The sequence below is a fragment of the Gopherus evgoodei genome, chromosome 3 (assembly GCF_007399415.2).
Source record: "Gopherus evgoodei ecotype Sinaloan lineage chromosome 3, rGopEvg1_v1.p, whole genome shotgun sequence".
Lineage (NCBI taxonomy): Eukaryota > Metazoa > Chordata > Testudines > Testudinidae > Gopherus > Gopherus evgoodei.
The window spans coordinates 69606032-69626526 of record NC_044324.1 but is presented as its reverse complement, the minus strand read 5'-3'; the positions used below and the strand labels follow the sequence as shown (position 1 = coordinate 69626526).

Sequence of the window (20495 nt, the reverse complement as noted above, 5' to 3'; positions counted from 1 at the left end):
CTTTACCATTATCTACAAGAGGATTTGTCATGTTGCTGTATTAGTAGAGAAAAGAAGAAAAGAACTCTAGGGTTTTAAGCCTCCTAATTAAGAGTTTCATTTCAAATCACTTCCTCATTTCTAGAGTATAGGTTTTTCAAAATTTAATTTAAAATTGTTCCCACCTAATGCACACAAAAATGATACTCCAATCCCTTACTTATGCCGTGCTTTAGAAAGCTCCAGAATAAAATATAGTAACCACAGTCACAATTCAGCAGCTTTTAGTGTACTTAGCTACACATTTCTTTAAATTTTCAGGTGTTCTGTAAAGTTTCTGGTTATATTGATAACAGCTCTCATTTTAAACACTTCCATATGTCAACATATTTGAACTTTCCAGCTTTGACTGCATATCAGTCTGAAAGGGAATTGGAGTGGTGAGTCCAATACCTGGCATTATAGTTATGAGTAAGCTTCTCATTGCTCATCATTGATTCAGTTTCTTTTTTGAAGTACCTTCATATTGGAAATGCATCTCAATTTTTCTGTCTCTCCACTGCCTTCATTCATTTATACACTGATCTCATCCAGACTTTCTTGTTTGACATGGTTTGTGGCTTGTTTGAGATGGAATTTAATACTGATAAATACAAATAGCACATTGTTCTCTTTAATGCAGAATTTTAATACAAAATTACTGTTGTAATAAACCACTGAAAGTAGTACCTAATGTACTAGTGCAGCTATCAAAGTAATTTTACAATCTGTTTTCATTGTACATATCCTTTCTGACTCCGTACCCTCAGAATTATTCTGGACTCAAGCAGTTCATCCCTTCTAGCAAACTGCTGACATGTTACCTGTAGGACTGAGTTTTACAACACTTGAAAACTAAGGTGTTATTTTATTTGGAGAGTTGAATAATAAGTGAGTTATGCGTTCACTGAACAATAACCTTGACTTTTTTTCACATGACTGTACTGTAGGTTTCATGACTTCCTGTCATGTCAGGTTTGTAAACAAGACACGAGAAGTCATTCTTCCGCTTTACTCTGCGCTGGTCAGGCCTCAGCTGGAGTATTGTGTCCAGTTCTGGACACTATTTCAAGAAAGATGTGGAGAAATTGGAGAGGGTCCAGAGAAGAGCAACAAGAATGATGAAAGGTCTTGAGAACATGACCTATGAAGGAAGGCTGAAGGAATTGGGTTTGTTTAGTTTGGAAAAGAGAAGACTGAGAGGGGGCATGATAGCAGTTTTCAGGTATCTAAAAGGGTGTCATCAGGAGGAGGGAGAAAACTTGTTCACCTTAGCCTCCAATGATAGAACAAGAAGCAATGGGCTTAAACTGCAGCAAGGGAGATTTACGTTGGACATTAGGAAAAAGTTCCTAACTGTCAGGGTAGTTAAACACTGGAATAGATTGCCTAGGGAGGTTGTGGAATCTCCATCACTGGAGATATTTAAGAGTAGGTTAGATAAATGTCTATTAGGGATGGGCTAGACAATATTTGGTCCTGCCATGAGGGCAGGGGACTGGACTCGATGACCTCTCGAGGTCCCTTCCAGTCCTGGAGTCTATGAGTCTATGAGTTTCTAATTAGGCTCATCCCATTTTGATATTCTCATAAAACGCAGGGACAATAGCCCCACACTGTGCTTGTTTGATAATCCTCTAATTAGAGGTAACTATTCTGGCAGTTTGTATTATTAGTTAATAAGACAGGTGAGAGGGAAGGGAAATGATGATGTCTTTTTCCCATCTCTATGCTCAGAATATACTCTGGCAAATGGGTGGCACCAAAACAGCTGGGTTAGTGAATTGATTTTGAGAGTCCTGCCTTCAAAATGCATCATTTCTGGAAATATCATCATAGCCGGCCTGATTTAAAGCCCTTTGAAGTTAATGGAAAGATTCCTGTTGATTTTAATGGATGCTCCATCAGACCCAGTGTGAACCACTTAGCATTTTTTACACTGCAGTGTCTTCCCCCATTGAAGAGATTAATTGTGAAATGGAGTCAAGCAGTGCTGCACAGAGACATTGGGGAGACCTTTGAACACCTGGTCATAAATAGTGGCCCCCACAAACCTCTTTTCCACTTCATTAAGGGATTTTTACATATTTTGGAACAGGTTACTCCATAGAACTGTGCTTACACTGAAGACACTTGATAGTGCCAAAGACCTGCAAGACCTAAAATTGAACCTGCAAGTCCCACAAATGTATAAATTTAGTAAAGATGCATAAAGATATAGATATAGATATATATGACACAATCAGATATATAAAATGTCCTACACAGTCCCTTGTCTCTGTTTTTATCATAAAGGCACTATTTCTTTACCAAACCCTCATTTTAAAAAAACCGTGTTCTTACCAGTAGCACTTGAAAGAATTCAGCATAAAAGGAAGCAGTGGAGTCCACAGGTAAGGAACTATAAGTGAAAAGAGCAGGGCTTTTATATATAAACAAAGCTTCAAATGCCTTGAAGGAAAAAGCCACAGGCAAATTTCTAATTGAGGTTTATAAAATCCTTAATGAAACAGAAAATGCCAAAGTTGAATTAGTATTTTTAGACCATAAGAAATTATGAAACAAGGCATGTGGGAATGCAAATTGAAGAAAAATGAATTCAGAATAAAGATCACAGGAACCAAGTCCTTCAGAAAACTGTAATAAGTAGAATTTCTAAGTGGACAAGATTGCCAAGACAGACACAACAGGGGTTACCGAAGGAACAGTTAGAAATACTATGGGGCAGGAGCATACAGTGGCAGGAGGGTCACATGAAATTAACTTGTGTTATTTCCATGAAAATTATGGCATACCCAAGTACTTCATCGTGCATTTGAGCTTATGGTTACCTAAGGAGCTGCATCCCAATACTGGGGTCCTCATTGGTCAGCCCACTGAATATGGGACTTTAATAAATACAACTAAAGATTTTGTGGTTTGACTTTAGATGTCATATTGCTTCATGTATGTGAAGAAAATAGCCCTCCTAGCTAAGGTGTGGCTACATTTCAAGCTGGACAAGTAATTCCTAGGTCAAGGAGCTATAGCCATGCTAGCTCAGATCAGGCTAGCATGCTAAAAGTATAAGTGTAGCCATGGCAGCACAAGCTGCAGAAGGGACTAGCTTCACCAAATACATATGCATTCAGAACACCAGGTATGTACACAAGGTAGCTAGCCAGCCCTACTGCTGCAGCTACATTTGTACTTTTAGAATGCTAGGTCAATCAGACCTACTGCAGGTACGTCTCCTTGAACTGGGAATTAATTCTCCCGCTCCAGTGAAGACATACCCTGAGAGAGTAAATTTTCTCTAGTCTGTAGTATGTATTATAGACTCTACTAGTAGCATCACCCTTAAGGTTGCTGACACTTCCCATTAAAACACCCAGTTTTCAAGGGCTTGTAACTTTGCCAGATTTTAACAATTTGGGCTGACATTTTCCGTATGGAGTGTTGGCTCAGGCTACTTTTTTTTTTTGGGGGGGGGGGGCGGGAATCAGCCCAAATTGTTCAGCCATTCCTGAGAACAAGGCTAGAAGAAAACATATTGTTTTGCCCACATTAAAAAATTCTCACAGCCTTTTCTTTGAAAAGCTCTCCCACTTCCATGCTTTGAAACATGGACTTGAAATTTGGCAGAGGAAGCCTGCGTATCAGGGATGTGCCTCTGAAAAATTCACCTACACATTTGGCCAAGTCATAAGGCTCTGAAGAACTGCAGTTCACGCATGCTCGGTAGAGACATCTTTGCTTTTTTTTTTTTCTTTTTTTAAGCTAATTTTTTAAGCCAAGGTGGAAAAGGTCTGGGCAGGGACCAGTTGGAGGGGACTGGGCAGAAGGAGTTAAACTTGGGGGAAAGAAGAGTCTGTGACCACTACAGCACACCCCCTGTGAGATTGTTGAATGGAAGCAAGAGTGTTGAATCTTACCCTTCATCTGCAATATAATTAGACTATCATAATACATGTAGAAATGGGGAGGGGAGGAGGGCACAAATTAAAGTGGCATGGGCAACCTTAATTCTGGCATTTTCTATCTCCTGAGTTGACTTCACAACCTTAATAGTGTTATTTTAAGAGAGAGAGTGAGTGTAATATTACTACCCATTTGTATTTTTCCTGTGGCACAAAAACAATTTTTGACCCAGAGGCAGTGTGACACTGTCACTTGCATCTTCACAGGTAACATGATGACAGCGCACAACCGCAATTCTTGAGGACTCCCAAAATAAATTCAAGCCTTGTTAAATAACAGTTAGCAACTACATACCATTGAATAGTCCTGGGCTAGGGTTGTAGAATGCAAAACAGACCGTGAAAATTGGGACTGCCTTGAAAATTTCAGGCCAGGTGGTAACCCCATAGGAAAGGCCAGGGGACTTGAGTTTGTTTAAGACTCAAGATTAGAGCTGTGCAAAATTTTTTGGCTGAAACCTTTTTCCTAGCAAAAAAATACAGATAAGGTAACACTGGAAGAGCTTTCCAAGACTATTATACCCTGTAGGGAAAATAATTCCTTGTTCTTAGAGAATGAGATTATGATTTGTTTTTTTAATAATTACAAAAGGATAATCTCATTTTATAACTAAAATAAACACCTTACGATCGCAGCCAGGATTCTTTTTGGCGACTAAACCCACGATTTGTTTTCCCTGTTGAGGAATAAATCTCTGTCTAGAAAATCACTCTTACAGCGATTTAATTTTGCAGTGTGTTCAGGAAATGGCCCCTTTTAATTTAATGTTTAGACATATATGCCAACAGCAGTTGAGCTTTAGACATAGTAGCCTGAGTATCAGACAGTCCAACAAACATTTGTAGACCTCAATGAATATCTTGGGAGATTAGTGATTGAGACCTGGAGCTGTTTTTTTTGCTATTGTTCAGCCCTTCAGCCTGAGGGTTAGTTTGGGAGCCTTTTTTAAAAATCGAACCTTGTTTCCTGCTATTTAGTTTTCTATTTCCAATAGCAGTATTGCCAACTCTCATGATTTCATCACAAGTGATGGAATTTTGGAGGGTTTTGGAGCCCCTCTCCCCATGATGTGAGAGGCTCCAGCCCCCTTGCAGAGTTCAGCCCTGCTGGCAGAATCCCTCTCTTCTCTTTGCGGTGTTCTCACAGGAGGTGCAAAGCACCCAACAACCCAGTGGAGCTCTGCTCCTTCCTTATTCTCCTTTCCTGTGAGAAACACAAACAAGACAGTGCCTTTGCTCCTCCCACATTGCCCCCTCAACCTTGGAAAAGGAGATGAGAGGGAACCCTAATACAGCCCCCCAGGCCTGGGAGAGGGGATCTGAAGAAACCTAGGAGATACCAAGTTGAAGCAGGGGTGACTAGAGACTGATGGGGTGTGGGACACTGAACTGTTTGTGGGTGCTGCCAGGTTCTGGGAAGGAGAGAAGTCAGAGGGCTGCAGGAAGGAAAAATAATTAAAATTTAAAAACACAAATGAATTATTTTTAGCTATTTCAACAATTGAGGGTTTTTTAAAAAAAAAACCTAAATGTCTTGTAATTACTAGATAATATATATAATTATGTAGTTCTCAAAATATATAAAGATGAATGATTTAAAATTATGTTTGAAACACTTTGAATGTGACTGCATTGATTATTTAAAATATTTAGGGATTATAAATATAATTATTGCACTGAAAGGTGGTTGATATTGTAAAGATATTCTTGCATGTAAAGATCTTTGCAGCTCACACAAATCTTTTTTGAAAAATAATTGGAAAGCTTGGTGCATAGTTTGCTTTGTGTTTCTTTAACATTTATTGTTCATTTTCCAAATCTACTTAATGTGTGTGTGAATTAGGTTTTTCCATCATATTTTAATTTTATCAAATTATAGATCTCTCAGCTAAGTACTTGTACTTGTGTTCAAGAATGTAACATAACTACTCTTCCTTTTCCCCACTAGCAAGGATGTCTTCCCTCCACCGCACGTCTCCATTTTGAGGGGACATCCCTCCTAAAATTGTCACACTGCCCTTACCAGGAGAGTGGAGGGGTGTTAAAAGGATCAAAAGATATGGTTTTATATTTTTTAAATCTCAGGATTTGTTAGGACCTGACATGGTTTTTGATCTCTTGAAGTTGGCAGTGCTGCAGTACCCAGCTGCCAACATTACAGCCTGTGTCATTGATTGCTGAAATGCAGTAGCATGCTGGTACTAAGAACATCTGTGGGCTTGTCTACACAGGACATTAGTGAGCAGCAAGCCAGGGTCTGAATCTGCAGCCGCACTAGTTTACCACACAGTGACGTCCCAGGTGGACATTGCTACAGCACTAAAAGTTCCATAGTGTATTTTGACATACTCCCAAAGAGGACTATGCAGCAAGCTAGCGCAATGTAGATTCAAACCCTAGCTTGCCGTGCACTCACCCCTCATACAGACAAGCCCTATGTCTCCCTATGCTTATATGCTTTTAAAGGTCTCATAAAATGATTGCACTGTGGTGGTTTCCATTCTTCATCTGGGAAAATCTAAAATAAAACGCAAAAGTTTCACTTTTTCATACAGTGCCAAAGCTTTACAAACAGTGTTTTTGAAGAAATGTTATCAGCATGGTTCTGTATCCTTGATCATTTATCTAGTAAATAGTTTACCAGTCTAGCAAAAACACAGAGAAACAATGGGAAATTTCCAAAGGCAAAGGTTTTTGGATCCAAAACTTCTACATATTTAATTCATGCATTATTAACTCGGAAGGATCATCTGATCAAAAATCAGTTATGAACAGTGAGCAAACAGAAGCTGAGCCATACAGCTTGCCATAAAATGGTTGAAGCTCATTTTCCTACTGTTTTTAATGGAGGGTCTTTTGGAACTCTATCTTGTGTTATATGACTCATGCTTATTCAAAACACAAAAGAAAATGAGGATTTAATCACAAGGCTCAGCACAATTCAAAGATTCTGGGACTGCTTCTCTGTTGTAGTAAGGACCTTTTATATCACTCTGCTAGCGTAAAGGGCACAAAAATGGTCTCTGTGTCAAGGCCCACAGGCGGTAGAGTAGACCTGAGGCTCTTCTAACCTACATTGGTGGTTGTGCACCAGCCCCAAATGCTCCCAGACCACAGGAAGCACAATGATGTCTCAAACCCAACTTTGCCTCCCTGCTGCCCTCTATTCAGGCTCTCAGCCACAGATGGACTAGCTGAGAACTGAGGCCTCTGTTCCCTAGGCCCTAGTATATCATGTAAATTGATTATTCTGATGCTGACAATGGTTATAACTTTTCTTTGTAGGTAACTGGTAAATTCACCTGGAGACTGACTTAAAGATGTTTGTAATATTGGAATAAATATTCATATAAGCTAAAAAAACAATTTTCAATAATAAGGATATAATAGGAACCCAGGCCCTCTTAAGATTGAGTCTTGGCTCTGACTTTTCAGACATGTGTACAGTTGATCTGCAGCTCCCACTGATTTCAGCTGGAAATGTGGGAGTTCAGCATCTTTGAAAACCAGACCCAACACCTTTGGCCTATGTCCTTCGGCTCATCATGCATTTAATGTATGAAAGTATCCTGTAAATCTGGAAAGCCCAGTTAAAACCAAAAGAGATGGAGAACTAGCAATACATCTGCCAACCATCACCCTGATTGCTTTACTTGGGTGTTGTGTCCCATTTCCCTCTCACCTTTCATCTGCTTTATATCTTTCAGAAAATAAATTCTTTGAAGCAGGGTCTTTCTGTATGTATGTACAGCACCCAGCATATTTTGGTTAATGAGGGTTATAAGGAGAGTAGTTGCACAGGATAGAACTCAGGAGTCATAATATCAAACTATTTTGTCAGTACAGCACCAATTGTTAGGGAGTGTTGTTATTGTTACAGTTAGAGGGCAGAGGGAATCACTAACATCACAGGAAATGCTTTAAAAATACTATAGTCTTCCACAATAACAGTCTAACAACAACAACAATATGCTGTCATGGGACAATGTTTGAGAATAACAGAGTCACTTTCTTCTCATGCTGAATAAGGCACTTTATTAAAATAACGTAAGGAATATTATCCCTAAACCTAGTCTCTCTCCCTCTGCTTCACTGCAGAGCTTCTGTTAAGCACTTCTCGCAAACCCTCTTCTGCCTAGGTTCCTGCTATAAAGAAATAGTACTCATCTTCACACGTTGTAATATTTGAGTTATTACTAGTCGATAGTAATATAGATGCATTGTTGCTAACACACAGGGCTGGGCATCAGAATTGTATTGTGTTCAAGGCTCTACCTAAAATTCACTGTGTGAAATCAGATGAGTCACTTAAAACTAACTGTCTCACAAATACCATCACAATTTCACAGTCTGCCAAATTCAAGCTCATAAATGTTCCATTTTAATTTATCATTTTGGGACAGGGATTCTCCAGAGGGTCGGTGGTTTTCCTAAAAAATTGTTCATCAAACACTAATCTCCACCAAACTAAAACCCATTTCTGAGCACACTTGTACCTCACTGCAATCTTGTCTTATTCACTGTCAATCTAACAGCTGATTGTGCCATCAATAAAAGAGAGGACTTGTTTACCACAGGACATGGTTAGGTTTATTTTATATAAAACTCTGCCCATTCCCTGACTGACCAGTGTCAGAACAAAGCATAAAAGTGAGGAGATTGGAATGATTTATTGCTACAGCTGTCAATAAAATGGGGATATAGAGTTTAAAGCTCCTGTAATTCAATTTTATTAAATTTACACACACACACACACGCTACAACTAAAGGAGAGTCTTTTACCATATATGCTATTGATTGTCAGATACACAGCTCTACCTGTTTGTGCTAATCAATAACCAATTTACTTGGATAAGGGCAGAGGGAGTTCATCATGTTTGTATTTACAAACATTTCTGCAACTTCAGTTTATGAGATATACACAAGGGTATAGTATGGTCCCCAGTTTTAATGCTGAATGACACAGGAGGAAGTCTTTGTACTGACAAACTAAGTGTGTATGCAATTGTAGTGTTATTTATTGTTTCCATTGTGGCAGTACTTGAGGATTTTAATCAAGTGTTAAGTCCCTATACTGTGGTACAGCATTTACTGTGGACATCACATACACCATTACGGTAACTGAATGGCTTCAGTTTCATCCAGTGTCATGACAGAGCCTGTATTACATTTTCAGCAGCGCAAATTGTATGTTGTGACTGTGGAAGAAAATATAAATTTAATATAATATAATATAAATTTTATAACCCCTTTGCACTTTCAGGGATCTGTAAAGTGGCCTTAGAGTAAATAGGCCCTCAGCCTCTCCATTTCATTCAGTGGTGTTTTTATAGTTTCATAGCATCCAGCAATCCAGTACTGTCACTCATGGATTTAACAGCACTGTTTTCTTTTCTCCAAGTGCCAATGCTCTGACTTCCTTTTAGTGTTGAACATTGCATGGTGTGTATTTTATATAAGTCACTCCGAAGGAGCCATTGGGTGGGTGATATGTCAAAATGCAGTTGTGTATAGTAAGCAAACTGGTGTTCTGACTGATTTTAATATCTAGCTATCCAATGTCACTAAGATATAATGCTGCTTTCCATGCAACCTATTTAGCTTCCTCGAATCATTGCGCTGAGTTTTTAATGCTTAATTCAGATCCATTTAGCCTCATCTCACTTGGCCAGGTTTTATACCCAGGTAGCTCCACTGTTTTCTATGAGTTCACTCCTAAAGTAAATGAGATCAGAACCTATCCCTAATCATTCAACCAGCAAACAGAATCAATGTTTACCTATTAATTAGGAAAATCACCGTATCTAAAATGCTGTTGTGACTAAAGCTACTTTTGTTCAAAATAATAAGGTGCTCAAAGAAAAGGGGCCTGCGCTTATGGAGGAGAAAACAGCAGAATTGGTCGGAAAGGTTTGCTGGGCTTGTAACAGGGAAGAAAGAGATGAAGGAGCCACAAGTGGCCTCCTATCACCCTCTGTCTATGTGTCCTATTTATAGAATGCTCACCACTGTAGTATAAAACTAATAACCCCATCTTCAGAAGGGCAAGAGATACATTCAGCCACCTTCCAATGCCCTTGCTATCTGTTGTTGCTTCCTCCCCAGACTTCTGACTCTGCTACTTCTAGAAGGGGAGTAAATTATAGTATGTGTATGGCCTCTCTCCAACTGTCTTTGCTGTAGCAAGCCAAGTGTTTGTTTCTGAGTGACTGTTTCTTGCAAAGCTACCAGAGCACTGTGATATGTTTTGGGATACAATGTTACCATCATAGTAAACTCAAGTATTTAACAAACATTTGTCTAGTATTTGTGTTTTCCAAGGTAATTATCAGCAAATTACAGAAATATAACATATAGACCTGTTACTCAATGCCTGCCTAAAGCAGTATTGGAATACGATTTTTGTATAGTGCCTTTCATACTGGTATTCAAGCAGTTTGCAGTGGAGTTAGCTGATGTAGTGACTATGTAGGCAGAAGCAGCTGCCATAAGGCTGTTAACAGACTCTGCTTTACCCAAGAAGGAACTGTACACCATTGCACCCTCAAAATGATGAATGAAAGAAAATATGTACCAGTTATTTTCCCAAGGTGGCAATTATGACAGGAAGATTAATCTTTTTTTCAAGGGCCTAATTCGGAAGTCTTTAGAACTGCACAAAAAATTGAGGGCAGATTTTGGTACAGGGCATCTACTTTGAATGTCTGATCATCCTAAAGGAAAGAGGACTTGGTGGGGAGATAAAAAAATGTCCAAGACACTAGTTTTAAGCTAATGTCTGAAAGAATTCTCATTGGTAATTAAAAGAACTGTGAGTAGCAGCAATATTTTAACAAAGGGCTCACTAAAGGAAAAAAAATCCCTTTAGACTTGGAGACACTCTGATTGACAGGATTTATCTGCAGACAGGAGGGGAGAAGGATTAGCATTTCTCTTTACTTTCCCATTTAATAGTAAAGGTCTCCTGTAACCATTATCAAGAGATGAGGCAACTAATTTATACTAAGTTTCTCTCTGCTGGAAATGCATATTTGCTCCTAACCATACAGATCGGATAAGCACACGCTTACGACTTGTGTCATTTGAAGAGAGGAGAGATAGTCTGGAGGGTTTATAGATAACTATATTAGGTAATATTTTGAAAATACCTCTTTTTTTCCTCTCTCCTGCCAATCCAGTCCATTCTAAGGGGAAATATTTTTATAAACTGCCAGGATAAGTGATCTCTGGCAGGGATAATAAAGTAGTGTCCAAAGATGAACTTTCCTGCCAAGTTAAGTCAGGAGTTTTGACTAGGAGCCCCTTGCAACCCCCCTAACAATGACATCACTGGAAAAGAGAGAAGATGCCTTCTTTAGGCTGAAGTTGAAATCTGTCCTTTTCTGTTATATTACTACCATAAGTTAGCTGATTGTCTAAATTCATACAGTCTCATTTCTCCATGCTTAAGATTTGAATTTCAACTACACATTCCTAGACTGCCTCTGAGCTCCTGCAGGCATCTGAAGGAATCCTATAATCTGTTTTTTTAAATGTAGCAAATGATTCTTTAGGAGGGTTTTGTTTGTTTCTTAAACAGTATATTTACCAAAGTTGACAATCTTTTGTATATGATTGTATCTGAGGAGGCTGCACAGGTTTGTACAACCACATTTTGAGGTCAGTGGCAAATACCATCTTTAATCTTTCACAAAGAGGGAGTGGCCAGGAATGACTCAAGCCCTGCACTGATCCAGGCAGACAAGTCAAAGCTGCAACCTACACTTTCAGTCGGTATAAACTGACAGTGTGATTATGTATGTCAAAACCACACAGCCCTTTAGCAAAAGTTAGGGAAAGACTTATAAAGTCTAATTATCACTTAAACAAAGCACACACAAAGTTCAGCATGTAATCATGTGGACTGAGCATTTTTCTCCATTTTCTTACTAAGGGCTTGTCTATATTACTGGCTGGATCGACAGGCAGCTATCGATCCAGCGGGGGTCAATTTATCACATCTAGTCTAGATGCGATAAATCAACTGCCGAGCACTCTCCTGTCAACTCCAGTACTCAACAAGGATGAGAGGTGCAGGCGGAGTCGATGGGTGAGTGTCAGCCATCAACTATCCACAGTGAAGACATGGCGGTAAGTAGATCTAAGTATGTCGACTTCAGTTATTCATGTAGCTGAAGTTGCATAACTTAGATTGATCCTCTCTCACAGTGTAGACCAGGCTTGAGTCATTAGAAAGGGGTCATAATAAGACTGTCGTGTTCTGATGAGACATTTTTAAGGAGAATATACTCCTCACTTGAAATGCTATATAAATATTTCATTATGTATATTTTTCAAAATTAAATATTTGCCTCCCCCCTCCCTTTGCAGCTGTAAAGATCATAGATCCATCAGAATCGTCAGGTGATGATATTTTATCAACAGACAGAACTTTGCCTTTCTTTATTGATTCAAGTGACCACTCCACCCCCCTGCCTGAAGAAGTCGTCATAGCCACGTTACCCACTGACCAAATCACACTACTGCCAGCAATGACTAGTCCACCTCACAGCCACTCCATTATTATAGACCAGTCCTTTGAAATAACAGGTTCACCAGTGCCAGCAGCTGAGAGTAGCATCCCTACTGGCTTCGAAACAGGAGTTCAGGATATTGCTGCAGAACTGGATAGAGTCAACACGATGAGCACAGTAAGAATGGATGAAGGGGAGTATGGCAGTGGATATATTTCTGGGTTGGAGAGCCAACCAGCAGAAGCCACCCTAGCTCCTACATTGAAGTATGTAACCACTAGCTCCATGACAACGGCAGCCAAAGGCAAAGAGCTAGTGGTCTTCTTCAGCCTGAGAGTAACCAACATGCATTTTTCTGATGACCTCTTCAACAGGAGTTCTCTGGAATACAGGGCACTAGAGCAACAATTCATGCAGCTGGTGAGTAAACACAGATTGTCTGTGATGTACAGTATTTGAGCACAGATTAAAGAAAAAAGATTTTCCTTATCTTATATTATTGCTCCCCAGATTAGCAGAAGCAATAAAAAGAGACAAGCTACCGGGGGCATTCATCTAGAAAACTGATTTATTCTGACCAGATCAGAAAGCTAAGGAGAAGCTGGAAAACACACAGTATAAGGCCTCGTCCTCCAGTTTAATAAAACACCTTGAATTACTATAACAAGTAACTTTTTTTTTCAGTCTGAGATGCTGGCTGTGTAACAGGTAGCAGTGGTTTATGAAGGAGAATACATGTGAAAAAGAGAAAAAAATATTTACCTATGCAAGAAACCACACATATATTCTTGGCAAGTAATTTTAATTGGATTTTTCTTAGCTCCACTTCAGTGGTATGGTAACACTGATTACATCTAAGAATTGAATCCTTATGCTGGATTTATTATCAATCCTTTTAAAATACGTCATGAGTTATCAAAGAGAATGTGATTAGATATAGATTTGGACAACAGTGATTAGATATGGACCACTGGACAACAGTAACATGCTGATTATATCGTGCTCTCACTTGCCTGGATGGAACCCTTTGAAAATAATTGAAGTTGGCTTTTTAGTGAGGTGATTTTTCTTTATTCAGACCCATAAATTCCCCAAACACTGTTTCATTACAAGGAAAACTAGCGTCCATCCATCTCAGTACACTATTGAGAAAGATGCAAATACAGAGACTAATCAAGACAAATAGAAAACTGGACTTGGTAGTTAAGCACTCAGAGAAATAAGTGGGTGATTCAGGTACTTGATAATGAAAAGTGAATATAAGTGAAATTAATAGCAGCTAGGCACTGATAGGAGATTTAAAGTAAAACAACTTCCTGTTTTGCAGCTGCTTCCATATCTTCAGTCCAACCTTACAGGTTTTAAGCAATTGGAAATACTTAACTTCAGAAATGGAAGTGTGATTGTAAATAGCAAAATGAAGTTTGCTAAGACAGTTCCATACAATATCACAGAAGCTGTGCACTGTGTTTTGGAAGACTTTTGCGATGCTGCAGCCCAGCGCCTGAATTTGGAAATTGACAGCTACTCTCTTGATATTGAGCCAGGTAAGATTATGTTACTAAAAACGTGTAAAAAAAATAAAATAAAAAAATGTACAGCTGACCTTTCAGAGCATTACTACAATTGATGGTTTTACCCAATACAACTGAAAAAAAAAAAAAAGAAATTTCTGTGTTAAAGATTATTAATATTGGGCTTCCAGTAGTCACACTACCCTTGATCTTTCATTTTAGTAGGAAATTAGGGCAACCAGAAATAACGGGGATACTTAGAAACTTTCCCAATTATGATAATGTTTATCAGGCTATCAACAGTGATTGGAACACATTCCATCTCATAAACCAGATCTCTCCCTGATGCTGTTTCCTGACGTATTCATTGCTCAATTAGCATCATAATTTTAGAGTGCTATACCACCATTTTCTGTACTACTTTCCCATAGAAATTGAAATCACCTAAAAAAAATCTATAGGTTTGAAACATGTTTAAATCTTTTTGCAGTAAATCCCCTTTCATTTATGAAAATGAGACCCATCTAGTGGAAACAATGATGTACCACAACTAAATATTCAAACAAATCTCAGCCTGCTGCAAGAGGCAGCCAAAAGACCTGCCAAATACCTGCAAGTATTTTTAAATCAATCATCAAACCAAAGTGAAAATATGGCAACAAATTGCAATGGCCACATTGTGCGGTCAGAATTATATTAAGGAAAATGATACAGCATTACAGGAAAATAATGACCCAGTATAACTCAGAAGAATGCTTTATGACTAACTCTAACAGCTAAAAAGTGATAGCTTCACACTCCTGAAAACTACAGCGCTGACGTACACTCAGAGTAAAACTTAGCTATAACCTAGTTCCCTTGGTACTGATGCTGGCCTTTGACAGCACAATAAAAAATCACTTCCATTAAACTAAAATTTTATAGTTAAAATGGGGACTTTACAAGAGGACGTGGAACTAATGTAGAAATTAATATTTTAATCAATGAACTAATTAGATGAACAGCTCTGTCATGATCTCTTAGACCTCCCACTGAAAATATTTTAGTTAAAATATCCACTGATGCCTCAGGAAAAATAAGTTCATTTAACAAGCTAAAAGAAACAGGGGAATAAGTAGGAGGAGCAGAAGAGCTCAGATATAGTCTGCTTTCATGACACTAGCCTTAATGGTAAAGAATGAGAGAAGAAAAAGACAGCATCTGACTCAGAAAGCAGAATTGTCTCTAACAAAATGTTCTCCCATGATTCTCCATAAGGCATCATTTACACTTGAAAGAATGCATTCCTTTAATAAATGCGGAAACAGCAATGTGAACTGATAACTAGGGAGACAGTCAAATGTAATCTGAGATGAATGCACAACACAATGCATTCAGCCCATTCTCTCTACAACAATTACAAAAGGGATGCTAATACAAATTGTATCTTTGCCAGCAAATGCAACTGAGCCCAAGAGATGAAGATGTAGGGAAATAAAATGAGAAAGGGAAAGCTCTCCATGGAGCTATGGAAAAGGCAAGGAAAGAGTAAATATTGAACTTTAAAGACTGCACAGAGATGCAGCTGAGGGAAATGAATTACCTGCAGTACTCACCATTTCCATGTATAAATCAAAGTGGTACTGATTCCAGCAAGAAAGTAAAACAGGATTGCACAAATATTTAAATGCATGTCATCAGGTTCCCTCTGCTTAACATTCACCAAACTGCTGTGAGGGGATCCAAACAACTCCACAAACCCTTAGCTTGCTGGGGCTAGACAGAGTTCAGGTATTGTCCCTGGCTTTGGGCCTCTAGGCACACACTCCACATGTGGCCTTCAAATCTGACACCGCTCTTGACAGTGTGGACCCCGCAGTCCAATTGCCTAGGCCCTGAAACTAGGGCCATATCCCCACACATCCCCAGCAGCTCTTGCACATTCCCCAGAATCCCATTGAAGTTGTTTGCTTTCTGGTTCGTCTTCTGGTCTCTCTCTTCAGGGGTACATGACAGTGAAAGCACACAGACTTTCCACAGGACTCTAAACACAATTTACCCTTTACTTAACAGCAGGAGACATATACAGCTCTAGACAAAAGGCATGCATTTTCCCTCCCTCAGTTACCTCACCATTCTGGAGAGTTCTTTGGGCTTGGACAGAGGCCTCTGGGATGCCTGGAATCCAGCTCCTGAAGCTCAGTGTCTCAGTTCAGAAATATGGAGCCTCTTTCCCTCTCCAGATCAGCTAACTTTCCCTTATCTTGGTTGATCCACAGTTAAATTAGATCCCATTGCTACAAAAGCCTTCCCATTTCCTTCTTTTCTGCCCCAAACTTCCTGTGTCTCTCTCTCTCAAATGGCCCTTTCTTTTATAAACTCCAGCACTCTTTTTCAGGTGACTTCCTGAATCAACAGGTGATAACACATCTTTTCCAAGAGACAACACTGCCAAGCAACCTCTCCTCTGTTAAACCAAAAAGAATGAGGAGTACTTGTGGCACCTTAGAGACTAAGGAATTTATTTGGGCATAAGCTTTCATGGGCTAAAACCCACTTCATCGGATGCATGCAGTGGAAAATACAGTAGGAAGATATAAATACACAGAGAACGTGAAAAAATGGGTGTTGCCCTACCAACTCGAACAAAACTAATCAATTAATGTGGGCTATTGTCAGCAGGAGAAAAAAAAATTGGGGGCTTTGTTGCAAGGATAAGTTCCTGGGTTAGTGTTTTTCTTGTGTGTGGTTGCTGGTGAGTATTTGTTTCCAGTAACCTACTGACCACTATACTTACCTACATGCCTCCAGCTTTCACCCAGACCACATCACACCGATCCATTGTCTACAGCCAAGCACTAAGATACAACCGCATTTGTTCCAGTCCCTCAGACAGAGACAAACACCTACAAGATCTCTATCAAGCATTCTTAAAACTTCAATATCCACCTGCTGAAGTGAAGAAACAGATTGACAGAGCCAGAAGAATACCCAGAAGTCATCTACTCCAGGACAGGCCCAACAAAGGAAGTAACAGAACCCCACTAGCCATCCCCTTCAGCCCCCAACTAAAACCTCTCCAGCACATCATCAAGGATCTACAACCTATCCTGAAGGATGATCCCTCACTCCCACAGATCTTGGGAGACAGGCTAGTCCTTGCTTACAGACAGCCCCCGCAACCTGGAGCAAATACTCACCAGCAACCACATACTACACAACAAAAACACTAACCCAGGAACCTATCCTTGCAACAAAGCCTGTTGCCAACTCTGTCCACATATCTATTCAAGGGACACCATCATAGGACCGAATCACATCAACCATACCATGAGAGACCCATTCACCTGCACATCTACCACTGTAATATATGCCATCATGTGCAACCAATGCCCCTCGGCCAGGTACATTGGCCAGACTGGACAGTCTCTATGCAAAAGAATAAATGGACACAAACCAGACTTCAAGAATTATAACGTTCAAAAACCAGTTTGAGAACACTTCAACCACCCTGGTCACTCAATTACAGACCTAAAAGTCACAATTCTTCAACAAAAAAACCTTCAAAAACAGACTCCAATGAGAAACTACAGAATTGGAATTAATTTGCAGACTGGACACCATTAAATTAGGCTTGAATAAAGACTGGGAGTGGATGGGTCATTACACAAAGTAAAAACTATTTCCCCATGCTAATTTTTCCCCTACTGTTACTCAAACCTTCTTGTCAACTGTTGGAAATGGGCCATCCTGATCATCACTACAAAAGTTTTTTTTTCTCCTGCTGATAATAGCCCACCTTGATTGATTAGTCTCATTAGAGTTGGTATGGCAACACCCATTTTTTCATGTTCTGTGTATATATATATTTTCCTATCCTATTTTCCCCTGCATGCATCCAATGAAGGGAGTTTTAGCCCATGAAAGCTTATGCTCAAATAAATTTGTTAGTCTCTAAGGTGCCACAAGTACTCCTCATTCTTTTTGCTGATACAGACTAACATGGCTGCCACTCTGAAATCTGATAAACCAGTTCTCCTCGGTAAAAGCCAATCTTTACACCTGAATAGGCAACTATTTTAGTAACCAACCATTGTTCCTCCTCTGGTATGTATGTGCTAGAGGTCTGTCAGAAAATAGTGGATCCCACATCCAGATAGAGGCATTCCAAGATACAACAGTTTCATAACAACCACCAGAATTCATAAGTTGTACATAAACAGATTCCCCAACTCATTAGCCATGGAAATGGTAATGGACCACCCACAATCTAGAAAGCATGTTTTTCTAAGGCTCAGGTAGCATCAACATGACTCCAACATGAATCAGTCGAGAGTCTGATCAGTGCCTTGAAAGATAATTTTAAAAGTAGTAAGTGAACCTATCAAACCTACTTTGTCCTTAGTCAACAGAAGGAATGGTAAATCCTTATTTCATGGCTAGTGAACAGATTTCATGACTGGTATTCCTTACATGAGCACAAAAAGCAATCTTCTTGCATATTGTAAAAGTCAATTTTAACAGTTTAAAAAAGCATACTGAATACATACTCAACCTTTTGTGCAGAAGAGTGAATACATTTCACAGCAGAGGTACACTGTCACCAGGAATGATTTTAATGGCAGTGGTGGATTCTCCATTTCTTGCAGTCTTTAGATTAAGACTAGATGCTGTTGTGGAAGGTAGGCTTTAATCAAATGCAAGTTATTGGGCACATTACAGGAGTAACTGGATGAAGTTCAAAGGCCTGCAATGCACAAGAGGTCAAACAAGATAATCTAATGGTCTTTCTGGCCTTAAAATCTATGAGTCTAAGCAGAATTCTAATTCTATTTCTGTTACATACACACTTTTCCCCAAAAAATATGTAATCAAAGATTCAATTTATCTTGACAATTTTATGTATTGATTTACTTTATTTTTACATATAAGCAAGAGAAGATAGACACTAGTGAGAGTCATCTAGGCAATAACTAGCCTTGTAAAATGCTGGGGGGAGGAAGGATGACACATTTCAGTGGATCCAGCTAATATTTTCAGTTTCTATCTATGATTCTGTAGCTAGCAGGCTTTTTACTGTGTTTTTGTTTGTTTGTTTTTTTTGAGAGAGAAAAACTGTTTCTCTGTGAACACTGATATAGAATTCCACTCCAGGCTAAACCTGTTTAAGTTATTTCACTTCCTTTCTGTAAAATAAGAGCTAATAATTTTTGATTTACAAACTTATTGCTTTGCTACAAATTTTTTTTTTTAATTTTCATTCAAAATTATTAAAACAGTAAAGATTTCTGTCTATTACATTTAGACAGGGATTTGTCAGTCAGCAATTACAGATATTTACTTAATTATTATTGCTGACACAATTTTTATTTATTTATTTATTTAGCTTCAAACTTAGTAAAATACAAAGTTCTTCATTCCAATAACAAAGTGGATGCCAAAGTTACATCATCTTATGAGTACCAAAGATCGATTTAAAACAGCCTCCCTAGTCTTTAATTTGAAAGAAACTAATCATGGAATTGTATGGAAGGTTAGAGCGAAAAGAGACCTATTGATCATTTAATCCATTTCACTATTTGTATAGACAGATATGAGCATCCTCAAGCATGGCTGAGATTTTCAGTGCCACTAAGGAGGACTCAGCGTTCAATTCTCATTGAAATTGATGGCACTGGTCATCCATATGCTCTAAAGGCTTTGAAAATCTCAGCCAACAGATTTATAGTTAATAGATAGGATGTCCAACATGAATCGTCTTTTGAAACTAAATGTTTATTTTCCCTAGAAAGGCAAATATTAAGGCCCATTATTGCAGAAATAACATCATTTTGACATTTCAAGAGCTGTTGATAGTTAATCTAGACCCATGCTTATCTCTACAGCTATGGTAAAGGCTGCATTTTCTGTTCCGTTTAACAGTTCAGGCCTCTCATATGCACCTTTGAGGCCCTGTCACTCCACCCATGCCTATATCTCTGCTCTCATTTCCTCCTTTTGCCCCTCCCAACATTCTCTGCATGCTTATCCCCAGGCCTTTCCCACACTAATGCGCATGGTTTAAACTGTTTGCTAGTCATTAATTGTATCCTCAGGGCTAAGGATTTAGCATGGCTCTCATCTCCCTCCTAATCTCCCATACTTCCATCCAGGTACCAAATGATACTCCTACCAAAAAACATATACATTGGATATAGCCTTCCTCACCACTGCTTCCATCTAACAGCCTCATCATGCTAGGAAGACTCATGCCAAGTCCCCTACAGATTTTTGGTGTGAGGCAGAGACTGAAATCTGGCAACAGAAGGAAGAAGGGTAATGCAGTCCACAGGAGAATTAGAGGTGCTTGGGAGGAGGAAATATGGCTTCAGGCTGCAGTCCTGGCTTGATCCTTTCTTCTAGCATCAATAGACCTTCATCTTCCCCAGTACAGTGTCTTAATAGCAGCCTCCTTCCCAAACCCAGAAAACCAGCAAGTGGTGATGGTTTCATACACCTCATGAAAGGAGATT

The 20495-nt window shown here is 39.1% G+C and overlaps 1 protein-coding gene across 1 annotated transcript in view; it reads left to right on the top strand.

Annotated features, from left to right (window-relative positions):
- Positions 1–20495, top strand: part of IMPG1 (interphotoreceptor matrix proteoglycan 1) — a 105527-nt gene that overhangs the window by 74701 nt on the left and 10331 nt on the right. The window contains exons 13-14 of the mRNA XM_030554210.1: positions 12348–12910; positions 13818–14037. Coding sequence (XP_030410070.1) covers positions 12348–12910; positions 13818–14037 — 783 coding nt within the window. The remainder of the gene's footprint in view (positions 1–12347; positions 12911–13817; positions 14038–20495) is intronic.